Here is a 16,006-nt window from a genome sequence, read left to right as displayed (position 1 = left end):
GGGTAGATTTACGTCGCACAGGGCAGTGATCTGTATGACATTCTGCACTGGGCAGTGCTTGGTTATGATGGACATAGCCTTTCTGTGGCACCCTAAGACATAGTCAGTGAGGTGCCAGTGCTTGGACTGAGGATACATCCAGGTTGTCTTCAGGCTGTCTTTCTGCTGGAAGATGGTGATGGTGACCTGCTGCTCAGCACAAAACTCTAGCAGGAGATGTCCATTGTCATTACAGTTTCCAACATTATGCGTGCCTAGTACTCCTTTCCAGGCTTCATAGTTCTTTCCTACTCTGGCATTGAAGTCACCAAGGATTATGATCTTATCACCTGCAGGAACCTTTTTGGGTGAGGCGGTGCAGGTTGTTTTGACTTGTTCTGCATGGTCAGCTTGGAGGGTCGGGACACATATACTGAAAAGAACAGAATGTTGCTTGTTGTGTAGTGGGAGGCGTAAGGAAATAATGCGATCAGAATGACCCGTCGGCAGATTTTCAAATTTAGAGGTGATGGAGTTTTTAATCATGAAGCCAGCTCCTGAGAGGTGTCTTTCAGTTTTGGGTTTGCCTGATCAATAGAGTGTGCCAGCACTATGTTCTTTAAGACTTCCTCATGAAGATGAACTTCACTGGGAGCAGCAATGTCGATGTTAAGTCGTGACAATTTGTGGGCAATTAGAGCCGAACGATGCTCAAGATGCCCACTGTCTGCTGTGTCAAGCATGTTTCTGATGTTCTAACATGCGAGTGTCAGTCTGAACACATGTTTAGAGGCAGGTGTCTGCCTTTGTCTCTTTGTCTTTGACCACATCAGAAGGTGCCCGTTGACTGTGGGTAGCCAACTGGTTGGGGGGTGGAGATGACCTTTTACAGGCCCCTCTCCATGTGGAGCAAGTGATGCTCTCCTTGAAAAAGGCTGCTTGGTCACTCAGGATTCTGCTGTCATCTCCTGGGTCAGTCTTGAGTGATCCAAGTCCTGAGCTGTCTGTATGCAGGGCTGGAGCTGCAGCTTCCAGTGCACCTTTCCCCTGCCACTTCAACCCTCGCCTGTCACTGCAGGGGCTTTACAAGTGTGGGTTCCCCCTTCCGGCCTGCGCTGTGGATTTTTTAGGTGAGGGGCAGCGTGCACGAAACTGGCCCCACCCTTTACCCCCAAGGCTCATCTGCCAGGGCCCAGAGAGCTTGGACAGTGACAGTGAAGTCCTCAGGATGTAGGTTTAGTTAGAGTCTCCATCCATAGATGGATGACCTTACAGGGCTAAATTAGCTCCATCTGTCCAGGTTTGGAGTTAGAGTTGTCCTTCTCCTAGGATGGTTGCCTGAAGGCTGGTGAGCCCATCCTGCCCATGGACACACTGTGACCCTTCAGTTATGACCTGTCTGGGATGGGAGACCCTACTGCAGGCATATGCCACTGCCAGCAGAGCTCCCAACCTCACAAGGGCACGCAGGCTCCTCCTCCATGACGACGGGGTGTCCCTGGAGAGTCAATGAATTACAAGGGCAAGTGTAAGGTCTTGCACCTGGGAAAGAAAACACAGTGTATCATTATAGGTTGGGAATTAACCTCTTAGAGAGCAGCACAGAGGAAAGGGACCTCGGAGTTCTAATGGACAGAAAGATGACCATAAGCCAACAATGTGCCCTTGTGGCCAAGAAGGCCAATGCCATCCTGGAGTGATTTAGAAGGGGGGTGGTTAGTAGGTAGAGAGAGGTTCTCCTCCCCCTTTAGGCTGCCCTTATGAGGCCTCATCTGGAATATTGTGTCCAGTTCTGGGCCCCTCAGTTCCAGAAGGACAGGGAAGTGCTTGAAGGAGTCCAGTGCAGAGTGACCAAGATGATGAAGGGAGTGGAACATCTCCCTTATGAGGAAGACTGAGGGAGCTGGGTCTCTTCAGCTTGGAGAAGAGGAGAGTGAGGGGTGACCTCATTAATGTTTATAAATATGTAAAGGGTGAGTGTCAGGAGAATGGAGCCAGACAGTTATGTCCAATGATAGGACAAGGGGTCATGGATGCAAGTTGGAGCATAGGAGGTACTGTGTAAATATAAGAAAAAGCTTTCACTGTGAGGGTGGCAGAGCAGCACTGGAACAGGTTGCCCAGGGAGCCTGTGGAGTCTCCTTCTCTGGAGACATTCAAAGCCCACATGGATGTGTTCCTGTGAGACCTACACTCTGCTCTGGCAGAGGAGTTTGACTCAATGATCTCTCAAGGTCCTGTCCAACCCCTAACACTGTGATTCTGTGATTCGTGGCAGATTTCCTTGAATTGGGATTCCTACCTACAGTATATTTCAGTAATTAGAGTAGATCATGGATAAACATAAAATACGTTAACCTAGAAGCACAGTTTATTCTTATCACAACTGTTCTGCATGAGGTATATGTATGCTAGAATGTGCATATGTTTAGCATAGATTTTAAAAGGCTATTTAAAGAAATAGTCCTAACAAGTTTTGGAATTTAAGGTTATTTTATCTGATCCTGAGAGAAGTTATTTACATCAGGTGTATGTAACAGCATCTGAATTTCTCGGAAGGTGTATGTGCTTGAGAGAGGTATTTAATGTTGATTAATAAGGAGAAATTCAGGGATAGGACTTCAGAAATCTTTATTTGCATGGTAGATACTAGATCTAGTGTATTCCTTAGGGTCCTTTCCTTCAGTTGGAATACTTTTAAGGGTTGCCACTGATTATTATGCAGTGTGTCCACAGTATAGTGAGAAGTGATGAGAGGTGTAAAGTCTAATTGGAGACTGGCAACCTGTGGTGTACTTTAAGGGTCAATAGCTGGTTTGATTTTGTTAAACATCTTCATTAATAATCTGGATGATGGGGCAAAGTGCACCTTCAGCAAGTTGGCTGATGACAGCAAATGAGGAGAAGGGGCAGAAACACCACAGGGCCGTGCTGCTATCCAGAGGAACATGGACAGGCTGGAGAAATGTGTTGACAGCTCATGAACTTCAGCAAAGATGAGTTCAAAGTCCTGCTCCTAAAGCGAGCTTGGGCACAAGAGCAGGCTGCAGACTGCTCAACTGGAAAGCAGCTTTGTAGAAAAGGCCCTGGGTATTGAACATGCATCAGCAGCATGTACTTACAGCAAAGAAAGCAGAATCCTGGGCAGCATTAAACAATTAGTGCTGATTCACAGTGAGGAACATTTTTTTTAAGAATTATCCCTCATATGGATGGAAAGAATTTTCATAGTTTAAAAAAAATCATTAAAATTTCAGCTTCTTTTAAGGTGACCTTAAATTTCATGTTAATTAAAAAAGGTCTTTCATGAATCTCTGTACTCAGTCTTCTGCACTTGTGATATAGAACTCAGCCTTGGCAAGGGATACTTATGCATGTGTCTGTTTGATCTTTAAAATTACTTTTTCACCTAAGGAGTAAAAAGTTCCCTTTTTGGTTATCTGTCAGACTAATCACTAAAAAAATAATCATACATTCGACATTTTCTTTTAAGTTGGAAAATGTGTTTAAAGGAATTAATAGCTGTAGCAATGCCTTCTGTCAGGATTCAGTCTTTGGCAGAAAATTTTATGTAGTATATGGTTCCTAGGAGACTGAGATCTAGCACAATACAGGCAAGTTGCTTCTATAACAAGAAAGCAAATTCCCTGCAGAAGAGCTGTGCTCCTAATTGGAGAGAGGTGGATTTGATGTAAGGCCTGTTCAATAGCTAAGGAGTAGACTAGATGGTTGCATTCAGAATTATATCCAAAGGCTCAATTTCCAAATGGACATCAGTAACAAGTGGTGTCCCTCAGGACAGACAAGTATTGTTCAATGTTTTTATTAATGACATAGACAGTGGGATCAAGTTCAGCCTCAACAACTTTGCAGATGGCACCAAGCTGAGTAGTGCAGTTGACACGCCTGAGGGACAGGATGCCATCCAGACAGGCTTGAACAATGTGCCCATGTGAACCTCATGAAGGTCAACAAGGGCAAGTCCAAGGTCCTGCACCTGCCCTGGGGCAGTGGATGGGGCTCTGATCAACCTGATCTTGTGAAAGATGTTCAGTGGCAGGGTGGTTGCACTAGATAATCTTTAAAAGCCCCTTCCAACACTAGCCATTCTGTTGTTCTATGGACTGTTTACATACAGAAGTTTTTTTTCTGTATTTGAGTCACAGGCTCATTGAAGTTGGAAGGATATTCTTGAGATTCTCTAGTCCAGCTCTGCTACTCAGGCAGGTTCAACTACTGTGGATTTCCCAGGACTGTGTGTAGTTGGGTTTTGAATGTCTCCCCCAGAAGAAGATTCTGAACTCTTTCTGGGTAACCCATTCAGGTGCTTTACCACCCTCACACTAAAAATCCATTTCCTCGTGTTCAGAATGAATTTTCTGTTTTCTATTTTGTGCCTGTTCTCTCTTGTCCTGTCACTGAACACCACTGAGAAGAGTCTGGCTCCCGTTTCTTCATTCCTTGCCATCAGGCATGTATTAACATTAGAAAGGTCTCATTTGGCACCAGGAGGTGCTAATAGACAGTAATAGACACTCAGAGTCAGAAAGCTGTAATTTAAAGTAGTGTCTATGAGACCTAACACAGTAAGGGGAGTATTGTAGACAATCTTGTCTACATCCCTTTAGATGGTGGATGCCCTGGGTGGTGTCGTGTTGAATGGGCAACAAAACCAATTGGAGCATGCTGGGCAGTGCCTGCCTCAGCAGAGATTCTCACATTTTCGTCATTCAGACTGTAACAAGTAAACAACTCTGTTCATTATTTCAACTTGCAAACAAAGGACATCGACATGAGAGCTTCTTGAAACAGGTGTAGATAAAAGCAAGGTCACCCAGGGTGGTACCCAGTGGGCGCTGCCTGTGGACTCTTGCAGCGTGCTGGCTGAGTTAGTTCTGTTGCCAAAGGAGCTTTGCCACACAGCACAGGCTGGGCTCACTCCAGTTAGCTGCTGTGTGGATTGCTAACGCTTTGACCTACAACAGCCTTGTGGTCAGGATCACTACAGGTCCTACATGGGCCAGAAAACCTGGTAATCTCTCATATTAGGTGTACTTCAAAGCCAGCATTTTTGGCTTGGTTTTCTGTGAGGTGATTTAATTTCTGCAAGATGATTTAATGAGTTGGCATACACTTCTTTCAATATTTGTCTTTTTCATGTGCAATAAAGAGTGCTTAGGACATGAGGAACAATAATGGTGTTTATGAGAGCAGATGAGGTGAGAACAGAGAAATAAAATGGAAAAACTAAATATGGGTTACATTTAGAATATCCTACTCAAACATTTTAGCTAAGTGTTTACCTAATATGTCTGTGTAGCAATAAATGTATAATTGTTTTGGTATGTCTTTAGGCTATTGCAGAGTATCTGCAGTGCTATTCATCAGCACAGAACAGATACTTTTACTGGCATTTGTTATGTTGTCTTTCCAAGTAGTTGCCTGTAATATTTCAAGCTACCACAGAAGCTGTAAAAGATGCAATTATGTATCTTGCGAATAAGTAGAAAAACAAGTTCTTTTTCAGGTACACTGAGTAGAAAAACATTTTTTTTTTCAATGCAGCAATAAGGTGTTTCATATACTACAGTGGTGTTTTCTTATATGATTTTGACTCAATCTTTGTTAAAAACTGGGCTTATCTCCAGAGCTGTCATGTTGTTGGTATATTTCAAAACTTTATGATACAGGAAATTTTCTACTCTCTGTTTGTAAACACTTAAATTTTTAACTTCCTTATATGCTTTTGATTGATTGGTCTGGATAAAATGCTTCTTTAGCTCCATCCAGCTGAGATGTATTGTACTGTATGTGTAATGTAATGTATATGTATTGTACGTATTTGGACAGATGGAAAATTCTGCTTTCCTTTTCATAGGATAAGAAGTGGGTTCTCAATCATGAGGATATTACACTGGGAGAACTACTAGGCAAGGTAAGTAATCAAGTGAGCTAAATACCATTTAAGTAAATGTATATTCATTGTTGTGCTTATACGTTTCCTATTTACAAAACATCATTGTGGTTTAAACAAATGTAAGTCACATTTACCGGTTAATTGACATAATGTGATTACTAAAAGTATTTAACTAATACATATTTTGGAAGGCCTTTAAGCTAGATAGGTTTCTTTAAAGCATGATGTGGCTGATTTACTTTGTGTAGTCTTACAAAATATATTGTTGCCTAGTATAAACAAAAATATAATAAGCATACCTGTATGTATGTAATTACGTATGAACTTTATGTATTTATACGTAAAATTGGATGTAAGATGACTAAATCAGTATTTTAAAAAATGTTAATTGGTTTTGTATGGCTTATTGGATGTAAGTTAGTTACACTGTGGCTTATTTACAAAATTAATTCCTGTATAGTGTAGTTAATATGACAAATTCCACTTAGAAGCTATTAATCTTTAAAATCTGCTAAGCAATATACCTCATTTTCATTATTAGCAGTTTTACACGTACAAGGACTGTTGTGAGTGCCATTCTGCACGCTGTTACAAAAGATTTCCCAAAACATGATAAATAGGTTAAACGAGGAGAAAAATTAAGTTATTACTTGCTTTCTTGCTGAGATACGTACTAAAAGAATTTATAACTGTTCAAGAAACGGGAGAATTAAATACTCTCAGAAGATTCTGTTACCTTTTGGCAGTGTAAGATGACAAAAAGTATTATCTGCTGGTTGAGAGAGCTGGGTCTGCATAAAATGCAGGTACTTTGACAGCCTCACATTATTCAACCAAATAGCATCAAAGGAGAAAATTAAAGATGTTTCAGGCATTAAAAAAGCCTTATCTTGCTAAAAATAAATATGAATTGGTCTTGATGAGTAAAGACAGTTAAAGCAATCTGGAAATTGATTAATTAAATAAACTTAATTTATATGTACATTAAATGTTTTTGGTAGAAAGCATTTTTAACGTTCAGTAAAGATAACTCAATGCTTAAAAGTGATAAGAACTTTATTGGAACAATATAAATGTGTCAGGCACTCATCTTGAAAAAGATATAGTTAAACTGCAAAAGCTAATGACAGAACGACACTGTCCATATGAGAAAATGTTAAGTAAACTACAGTCATTCACTTATGGAATTGAGAAATCTGAGTGTCTGTAAAGTCTTAACAAGCATTAAAAAGATGAGGAAGACAATCTTGAAAGCTTAATGCAGAGGAAGGTCCAGACTTTAGAAAAGACAAAAATTTAACTTCTTCTCAGGAGTGAATGCTCTGTTTATTTACTCAGCTTGTATTCTATAATAACTGTCAAAATCAAAGTTATATGAAAGGAACACATTATTAATAAGAACGGTAAATATAATGATTAAATATTTTAAATGAGTCAAAAAAAGCTTTTTCAATACTGAAGTAGTCCTTTTGATGTGTTCACCTTTACACGTTAAATACATCTGCTGTGAAGGGCAGTTGAAAAGTGTATGGGGGTGACTCAGATTCTTGCCTTGTGCCATTCTTCATATCAGAGGTAGTGTCCTGGCCTTTCAAACTGGTGTTTTAGAAGTGCAGATTGCTGTCATAGGTCCTATGCCTTGCTTGCCAGCTCTATATTACTTAAGCTACAATATATGAAATAATACTGGAAGGCTGTGTTTAGATCTTAATTTCTTCCTCTGTTACTATCATCATGTAACTATTTTTCATCTGTGAGTTTCTTTTTTCCCTTTCCTGTCTTTTTGCTCTGGTAATACAATATTCAAACACGTTGTAAAGAAATGTTTATCACTCGTCACAGAAAGGAAGACATTTTAAGTAGAGTTATGATGTTTTTTGAAGTCACATGCATCTCCAGATACCAGGACACAGAATTGGAATCATGTGGAACTTTATCAGGCATGGATTTAAAACTGTTCTTTGGGAAATTTAACTAGAAGTATAAGATCTTCAGTTTTGTTTTGTTTTGTTTTCTTCTCTTAGGTTTGTTCACTGATAGAAATATTTAGTTATATACCACACAATTTCCTTCTTCCTGATTAACTTTCCTTTTTATTTAGGTCAAAAATATGTCTGATGGAGATTTTTCTGTGGTCTTTGTTATTTTGGTTTTAGTCTATGATATAAAAAAATAAACAACTTGCCCCAGTGATATATTGTTGACAACCTAAAAAATCTGATTATAAAAGGATCTACTTTCTTAAGTCTTGTCCAAATGTGTGGCCTTCCTTACTTGCCTTTATAGAACAGCTGAGCTAGCTTTTAAAACAAATTGCGGATCATGTAACTTTTTCAGGGCAGAAATGACAGTACTTTTTTTGCAGTGGTTTTAATTAGTGATCAAAATCAATATACAATGTTTTCACATTTCTTACTTTGCTTTTTTTCCTTCTTCTATATGTGATAATTCTTTTGTTATTTTGATGTATTTTGTCCTAGTTTCACAGATCTTTTGGTATCTTGCAGACTGAGAGTTCAAAACTTGATAAAATAGTGTGAAAATGAAAGTGCAGGAGTAAGATTAAGAAAGAAAATACTGCTACTAGTGTTAATTTCAGAAGCTACTAAAAGGCTTTATAAGAAAATTACACAAGGGAATAAATATATTATTTTCGCTTTCCAAACTAATGAACTATATCCATATAATAGGTGCCTATGTGAGCTGTGTTGTGTTAGGGACAGATCATAGAATCATAGAATGATTTGAGTTGGAAGGGTCCATAAAGATCATACAGCTCCAACAGCTCTGCACACTGAAGGAAAACCTCATTTGAATTGGTAAATGCATTTCAAATTTCCATACAAACTACATTAGCTGTTGGCATAATTTTTCTGGAGATTGTGAAAATTTTGTTCACCTAGAATACTTTTTTTTTTCTTTTCTTTTCTCTTTTCAGGGTAATTTTGGTGAGGTGTATAAGGGAACACTGAAGGATAAAACTCCTGTTGCTGTAAAAACATGTAAAGAAGATCTTCCTCAGGAACTGAAAATCCGATTTCTGTCAGAAGCCAGGTAGGCTCTCTCAATGTAATTGAAATCCTTGTGTTTTGTTGTCCAAGTTTTATTGCTAGATGGATTTGCAAAATCTGACCTTCAGAGAAATTCAAAGAAGCAACAGAGAAATTCAAAGAAGCAATAGTCAAACTTCTCCCTTTTTTTATCTCCTTCAATACCTTCTACAACGGTTGCCCCAGTAACTAAACATAGGTATTTTTGACATGTGAATGTGATAGCATCTGCACTTGCTGAAACTATGTTTTTGGCAAAGCAAGCTATGCCTATGAAACATGATTTTGTTATTTTACATACTTCCAGTATAGAACTTCTTCTGATATATGCCATGAGGAAGAAGAAGACTGGAAGATGCCATTAATTTATGGTTTTATACCAGTAAGGGATCCTACCCTGCATATATGACTAGCGGAGCAGACCAGATGTGGCTACGTTACCTTATAGACCCCATTTAGTAATTTTCTCTTTGTAAGAAGAGTTCACTCCAGTAGGAGTATTTTATGCTGTGCCAGACAGCATGTGGTTCAATACTTATTTTTTCAAATTACCATCATGCCACAGTATGCTAAGTATTCAAAGTATAGGCTGGTGTAGATAGGTAGGTTCTGAGACCTCAGATTGGAGGGGTGTATTGAGATGAAAATTATTTAAATTAAATTGCTTCCTCTGTGGAGCTTTCATTTTCACTCGCAAACTATCGGGAGCAACATGGAGAAGTAAAAGGTTTTATCTGCATAAAGAATGAAGATCAGCCACTCTATCTATTGAATAATTTTAAGCAGCTTGTAATTTGGAAACTGTGGAGATGTTTCATTTTTTAAGCAGCTTGCTACTAATGGAGCAAAGTTTGTTTGAAGAAAAAGAAAAGAAAATATGTTGCATTGCACTAAACATGTATGTACCCAGGTAGCTTAGTATTTTACTCTGGTCCTAGAAAAAAAGGGGAAAAGAGGAGCTACTTTTAGTCAGCAAATAATAGAAAAAACAATTTAAATTGCAATCTCTAAGTCTGTAGAATTCTTCCTTACCCTTCATTTCACTTCATAAATCATAGCATGCTGTTTTAGGCTAAAAATGTTTTTACTGAAGTATTTTGTAAGAAGATGTAAATGTTTTCCTACAGATTCTGAAATTAAAATAGTTTTCCTTATTTTCTTTTAAAACTTATTGTATTAATTAATCTCTTAAAGTAAAATTGGAATGAGTGTGCATTTGAACAAATGAGCAGGAAAATAAAGAGGCATTCTGTGCATACATTTTTGATGTAGCTCTGCCACTGAAGTGCTGTTTAGCTACAGGGGTTCTTAAGAAACGGCAAGGCTGTCAGGTAATGTTTCGGTTGTATAGACAAAGTTTATGTAGACAAATGGTAAAATTGCAGTAAGAATAATACAGTGATAAGTCTTGATTTATTAGAGAATTAGTATGTCCCTGTTTCAAACAGAATTAATTGATCTTTTGCATTGATTTTTTTTTTCTTTATGATAACAGTAATGACATGTTCCAATAAAATAGTATTGAGATTTAAGGTATTTTCCTGTAATATTTAATCAGTACATATAATAAAGTTTCTTAATATAATAATTTACTATGTGTTTTACAGAATACTCAAGCAGTATGATCATCCTAATATTGTAAAACTTATTGGAGTTTGCACACAACGGCAACCTATTTATATTGTTATGGAACTTGTTCCAGGTAAGTTTTTTATTCTCCCCCTTGACCTGCCTCGGCATGTTTTCATAGGTATTGTTTACATAATGGAAAATGTACTGTTTTCTGATTATCTGCATTCTTATGACTCATCTCAAAAGTAAATTGTGTGTTTTGACAATGCTCAATGCTCAATTTTTGCAGTGTCTGCTTTGTCTTTGTGTTGTCTTAGGTGTGCTTATGCTGGAAGGTGTTTAAACAGTTTAACTCTGACATTCCTTTTAATATGTAAAAATTACATGTTTTAACTCACAATTGCATTCTGTAAATGCATAATTGAGAAGGCATATTATTAATAAATGTCTGACAAGTTTTTTTTCCAAAGGAAAAAGGTAGAAACAGATCCATAAAATGTGAAATTTTTCCTGTGTCTTTCAAGGTCTGTTTAATATTCTTCTACTGTATTTATATCCTAAATACATGTTGGCTTACTTCTTGCAGATACATGCAAGCTTTCACACTTACTATGTGTTTTGAGACAGCTATGGTGTGGGTCCATAACAGCTGAACTCTGCTTTTCATTCCAGTTGCAGATCTCAGTTCTGATTCTTTATTTTTTCAAGTATTAATGTTTCTTTTTTTAAACAACACTTCATGTAGAGAGGTACTTCTTTCTCTGTGATTCTGTCTTAAACTGTTTCTGCAGAGAAATCTTTTTCCTTTGTTGCAAATGTAAATGGGATCAAGACCTATGCATCTGGATTAAGTCATTAGTGAAAACAATAGGGAAGGTGGCAGATGCGTATTTAGGCATCTGTGCATCCATTGGTACATGCAAAAATGACCCAGATGTTGCCAACAGATAAGAGAGAAATAAAAAACATTGTCAAAGACAATTATCCTTTCTAGGTAGATCCCTTTTCTTTGTGTGTGTGTGTATGTGTTAAAAGAACAAGTGACATGTGTCCTAAAGTAATTGATAAAGACATTTCAAGATGTGAAATAGAGCAAGGCTTAACTGAATAAATCACGTAGCAGAGCATGTTGCAGATATATAGCCAGAGTGAAAAGGGAGATGAGAAGTTACGAGTGCTAATGAAAAAGAACCATCATTTATTTACTGTTAACTTACTTCCTATTGTTAGTATTGATCTTACTGAATATGTCCACGCAGTGTCATAGAATGGTAGACTCATAGTATGGTTTAGGTTGGCAGGGAGCTTTAAAAGTCATCTAGTCCAACTCCCCTGCAATGAGCAGGGCCTTTAGATCAGGTTTCTCAGTGCCCTGTCCAACCTGACCTTGAACACTCAGGATGAAAAGAATTGGTTATCCTGTCTTCACCAAGGGCAAATCATGCCTGACAAATTTGGTGGCCTTTTACGACACGGTCACACCATCAGTGGACAAAACGAGTAACTGACATCATCTGCCTGGACTTATGCGAAGTGTGACTTATCCAAAACACTGTCTCACACAACATCTTGGTCTCTAAATTGGAAAGACATGGAATTGATGGATAGACCACTCGCTGGATAAGGAAATGGCTGAGTGGTCACATGCAAAGAGCTGTGGTCAATGGCTTCCTGTCCAAATGGAGAACAGTGATGGGTGGCATTCCCTATGAATGGCAAACTAATGCTGTTTAACATCTTTGTCTGTGACATGTACAGTGGGATCAAGAGCACCCTCAAAAAGTTTGGTCATGATACCAAGGTATGTAATGTGGTGACCTGGGTTGGGGCTGTCCCGAGCACAGACAGGGGTTGCAGGGAGAAATGATTGAAAAAGGTCCTGAAGAAAAGGGCTTGGGAGTTTTAGTTGATGAGAAATACAACTTAAGCCATCAATGTGATATTGCAGCCCAGAAAGCCAACCGTATCCTGGGCTGCATCAAAAGAATCATGACCAGCAGGCCAAGGGAGATGATTCTTCCCCTTTACTCAGCTCTCATGATACCCCACGTGGAATAGGAATACTGTGTCTAGTTCTGGGGCACCCAATATAAGGACATGGAGCTGTTGGAGTGAGTCCAGAGGAGGGCCACATAGATGATCAGAGGGCTGCAGCACCTCTCCTATGAAGACAGGCTGAGAGAGTTAGGATTGTTCATCCTGGAGAAGAGGGTGCTCCAGGGACACCATATAACAGCCTTCTAGTATCTGAAGGATACTAGGATAGATGGGCAGGGACTTTTTACAAGGACATATAGCCATTGTGTGAGTGATAATGGCTTTAAACTGGAAGAGGGTAGATTTAGATTAGACATTAAGAAGAAATTCTTTATGGTGAGAGTGGTGAGACACTGGCACAGGCTGCCCAGGGAGGTTGTGGATGTCCCATCCCTGGGAGTGTTGAAGGCCAAGTTGGATGGGGCTTTAAAGGCCTGGTGTCCCTTGTTTAGTGGGAGGTGTCCCTTGCCCATTCAGGGGGGTTGCAACTAGATGATTTTTAAGGGCCTTTCCAATTCTAACCATTCTTTGAATCTGTGATCAGTATCACAGTCTATCACCTCTGAAGAAATGAGGAGATAACAATGTAACGCATATGTGTATTGTGTAAATTCTTTAAGGGACGCATGTATCAAAAAATACATCCTATCTCCCTGTCATTGGCTGAGTGTTAGAAGATAGATCTATTTTCTTCTCAGTCTTGTCCTACAGGTCTTTCTGCAGGAACCTCTAAAAGTGAGAGGGGGAGAAACATCCTGTAAAAATAAAAATTTTTGGTAACATAAAGAATAAATTTGTAGTAACCTTTAAAGCACTCTTGCAAATAATTAGGTGGGGTTTGGTTTGGGGTTTTTTTTTTGGTTTTTTTTGTGGGTCCTTTTTTTGGGGAGGGGGGTGTGTGTGGTTTTTTTGTGGGGTTTTTTTTTTTAAATTACAACATTTTGTTGTTCTCTTAACCTTTGCTCATATTTTCTATTTCATATCACTATTCTGTTAGGACTCCTAATTTAGGATGGATCTGAACAATATTAAATGTACACACCCTCTGCATTCATGCAGTAAGTCAGATTGTCAGCATTGATTTCTAGATATAGAGGCTAAAGTAGTCTCAGTTCCCTGAGCACGTGGTGTGATGTCATCATCCAGAGAATAGAGGTGAGGTCCAGAATCAGTGTAAATTCTTGTAGAATTCTCTGCACAGTGAGCCACACCATGTAACTTGTTGAGGATTTGTTGAATATCTGCATAGCATAAGCATAGTAAGTGGGATGCATCCAGTGCAAGGACTATTTGAATACCAAACTGTTACTCAAATAAGGAACCTGTAAACTTGGTTTATAACCCTGAGCTGTTCCATGCAGTGAGAGAATACAGTGAGTAAAATGTCCTCACTGATTTTGACTCCAGAGAGGTGCTGAATAGAGAAAAATAGCATTTGACTGCAAATTTCTTCTGTGTCTGCTACAAGAGCAGATTTCAGATGCTTTGCTAGCACAGAAATACGGAGAACCCAATCCAAAAAAGCATGTTTTATTTTACAATACAGTGAAATAAACTTAGAGTAATTGCAATATCACATGGTGAATTTCACATCCTGCTTTAAACTATCTTCTAGTTTAATTTATTAATTTTTCTTTAGTCTGTGCCTGTTTTCCCAGTGTTTTTTTGTGCTTTATCCTGTGTTGTTGACGTTAGAACTGAAGAAAGGAATGTAATTATGAGGAGCTTTTGATATTCAAAATCAGAAAAGAGCGATTTGCCAGTGTCTCTTAAGGTGTCACAGGGCACAAGTAGTTTTCATAGCAGCTCATTTTTAGCAAATTTTGGTGATGATCAAAGAGGCTGCCTGGAATATTCCTGTATTACTCATAAGTTGGCCAGAGTCCAGACTGATTAATGTGACAGATGGGTGTTGGTGTTCGGTAGGGTATAGGGAAGATTATTAGGAAAAGGGAGAAGAGGCTGACAAAACCTGCTTCGTGGTTGTTTTGGGTTTTTTTTTCCTCCTTTCAGAGTAAAGTCAGCATCTTTTCATGAAAAAGGACAGGAAAAGATGAAGTCAGAATACCCTCCTTTACCTTTCATAATATCTGCCCAGTCCCAGCTTCTTTCTTGGTGGTCATGGAACACTTTATGGTATTGCTGCTTTGAGAATGAGGGATTGTAATTCACTGGAAGACTCACTCTGTTTTCATCTGCTCTTAGTTTACTATGCAATTGCCAATGTAACAAAAAGAAATCACAGGATGCCCTTTAAACTTTGAATGTATTTTTTCATAGAATCATAGAATCATAGAATCCTAGGGGTTGGAAGGGACCTCGAAAGATCATCTAGTCCAACCCCCCCTGCCAGAGCAGGGCCACCTAGAGTACATCGCCTAGGAACGTGTCCAGGCGGGTTTTGAATGTCTCCAGTGAAGGAGACTCCACAACCCCCCTGGGCAGCCTGTTCCAGGGCTCTGTCACCCTTACAGTAAAAAAATTCTTTCTGATATTCAACTTGAACCTCCTATGCTCCAACTTACACCCATTACCCCTTGTCCTATCACTGGTCACCATAGAGAAAAGCCTAGCTCCATCTCCCTGACACTCACCCCTTACATATTTGAAAACATTGATGAGGTCACCCCTCAGTCTCCTTTTCTCCAAACTAAAGAGACCCAGCTCCCTCAGCCTTTCCTCATAAGGGAGATGCTCCACTCCCTTAATCATCTTAGTAGCTCTGCGCTGGACTCTTTCAAGCACTTCCCTGTCCTTCTTGAACTGAGGGGCCCAGAACTGGACACAATACTCCAGGTGCGGCCTCACCAATGCAGAATAGAGGGGGAGGAGAACCTCTCTTGACCTACTAACCACACCCTTTCTAATGCACCCCAGGATGCCATTGGCCTTCTTGGCCACAAGGGCACATTGCTGGCTCATGGTCATCCTCTTATCTACCAGGACCCCCAGGTCTCTTTCACCTACACTGCTCTCCAGCAGCTCAGCCCCCAACCTATACTGGGACATCGTGTTGTTCTTCCCCAAATGCAAAACTCTACACTTCCCCTTGTTGAATTTCATCTTGTTCCTCCCTGCCCAACTCTCCAGCCTGTCTAAGTCTCTCTGAATGGCAGCACAGCCTTCTGGTGTGTCAGCCACTCCTCCCAGCTTAGTGTCATCAGCAAACTTGCTGAGGGTACATTCTATACCCTCATCCAAGTCGTTGATGAATATATTGAACAACACCGGTCCCAGTACCGACCCCTGAGGGACTCCACTAGTCACGCCCCTCCAACCAGATTCTGCCCCATTGACTACAACTCTCTGACTCCTTCCTTTCAACCAGTTCCTGACCCACCTCACTACCTGATCACCAAACCCATACTTGATCAACTTATCTACAAGGATGCTGTGAGAGACGGTGTCAAATGCTTTACTGAAATCAAGATAAACCACATCTACCGCTCTT

At 39.5% G+C, this 16,006-nt stretch overlaps 1 protein-coding gene across 3 annotated transcripts in view; it reads left to right on the top strand.

Moving 5' to 3' along the window:
- FER (FER tyrosine kinase) overlaps positions 1-16,006 on the top strand; it is a 112,733-nt gene that overhangs the window by 66,191 nt on the left and 30,536 nt on the right. For all 3 annotated transcript variants that reach the window (XM_071731201.1, XM_071731200.1, XM_071731202.1), the window contains 3 exons: positions 5,858-5,914; positions 8,835-8,950; positions 10,554-10,648. In XM_071731201.1, coding sequence (XP_071587302.1) covers positions 5,858-5,914; positions 8,835-8,950; positions 10,554-10,648 — 268 coding nt within the window. The remainder of the gene's footprint in view (positions 1-5,857; positions 5,915-8,834; positions 8,951-10,553; positions 10,649-16,006) is intronic.

This window comes from Heliangelus exortis, chromosome Z, assembly GCF_036169615.1.
Source record: "Heliangelus exortis chromosome Z, bHelExo1.hap1, whole genome shotgun sequence".
NCBI classification, from domain to species: domain Eukaryota; kingdom Metazoa; phylum Chordata; class Aves; order Apodiformes; family Trochilidae; genus Heliangelus; species Heliangelus exortis.
The sequence above is the reverse complement of the archived record's forward strand: the minus strand, read 5'-3'. Positions and strand labels throughout refer to the sequence as shown.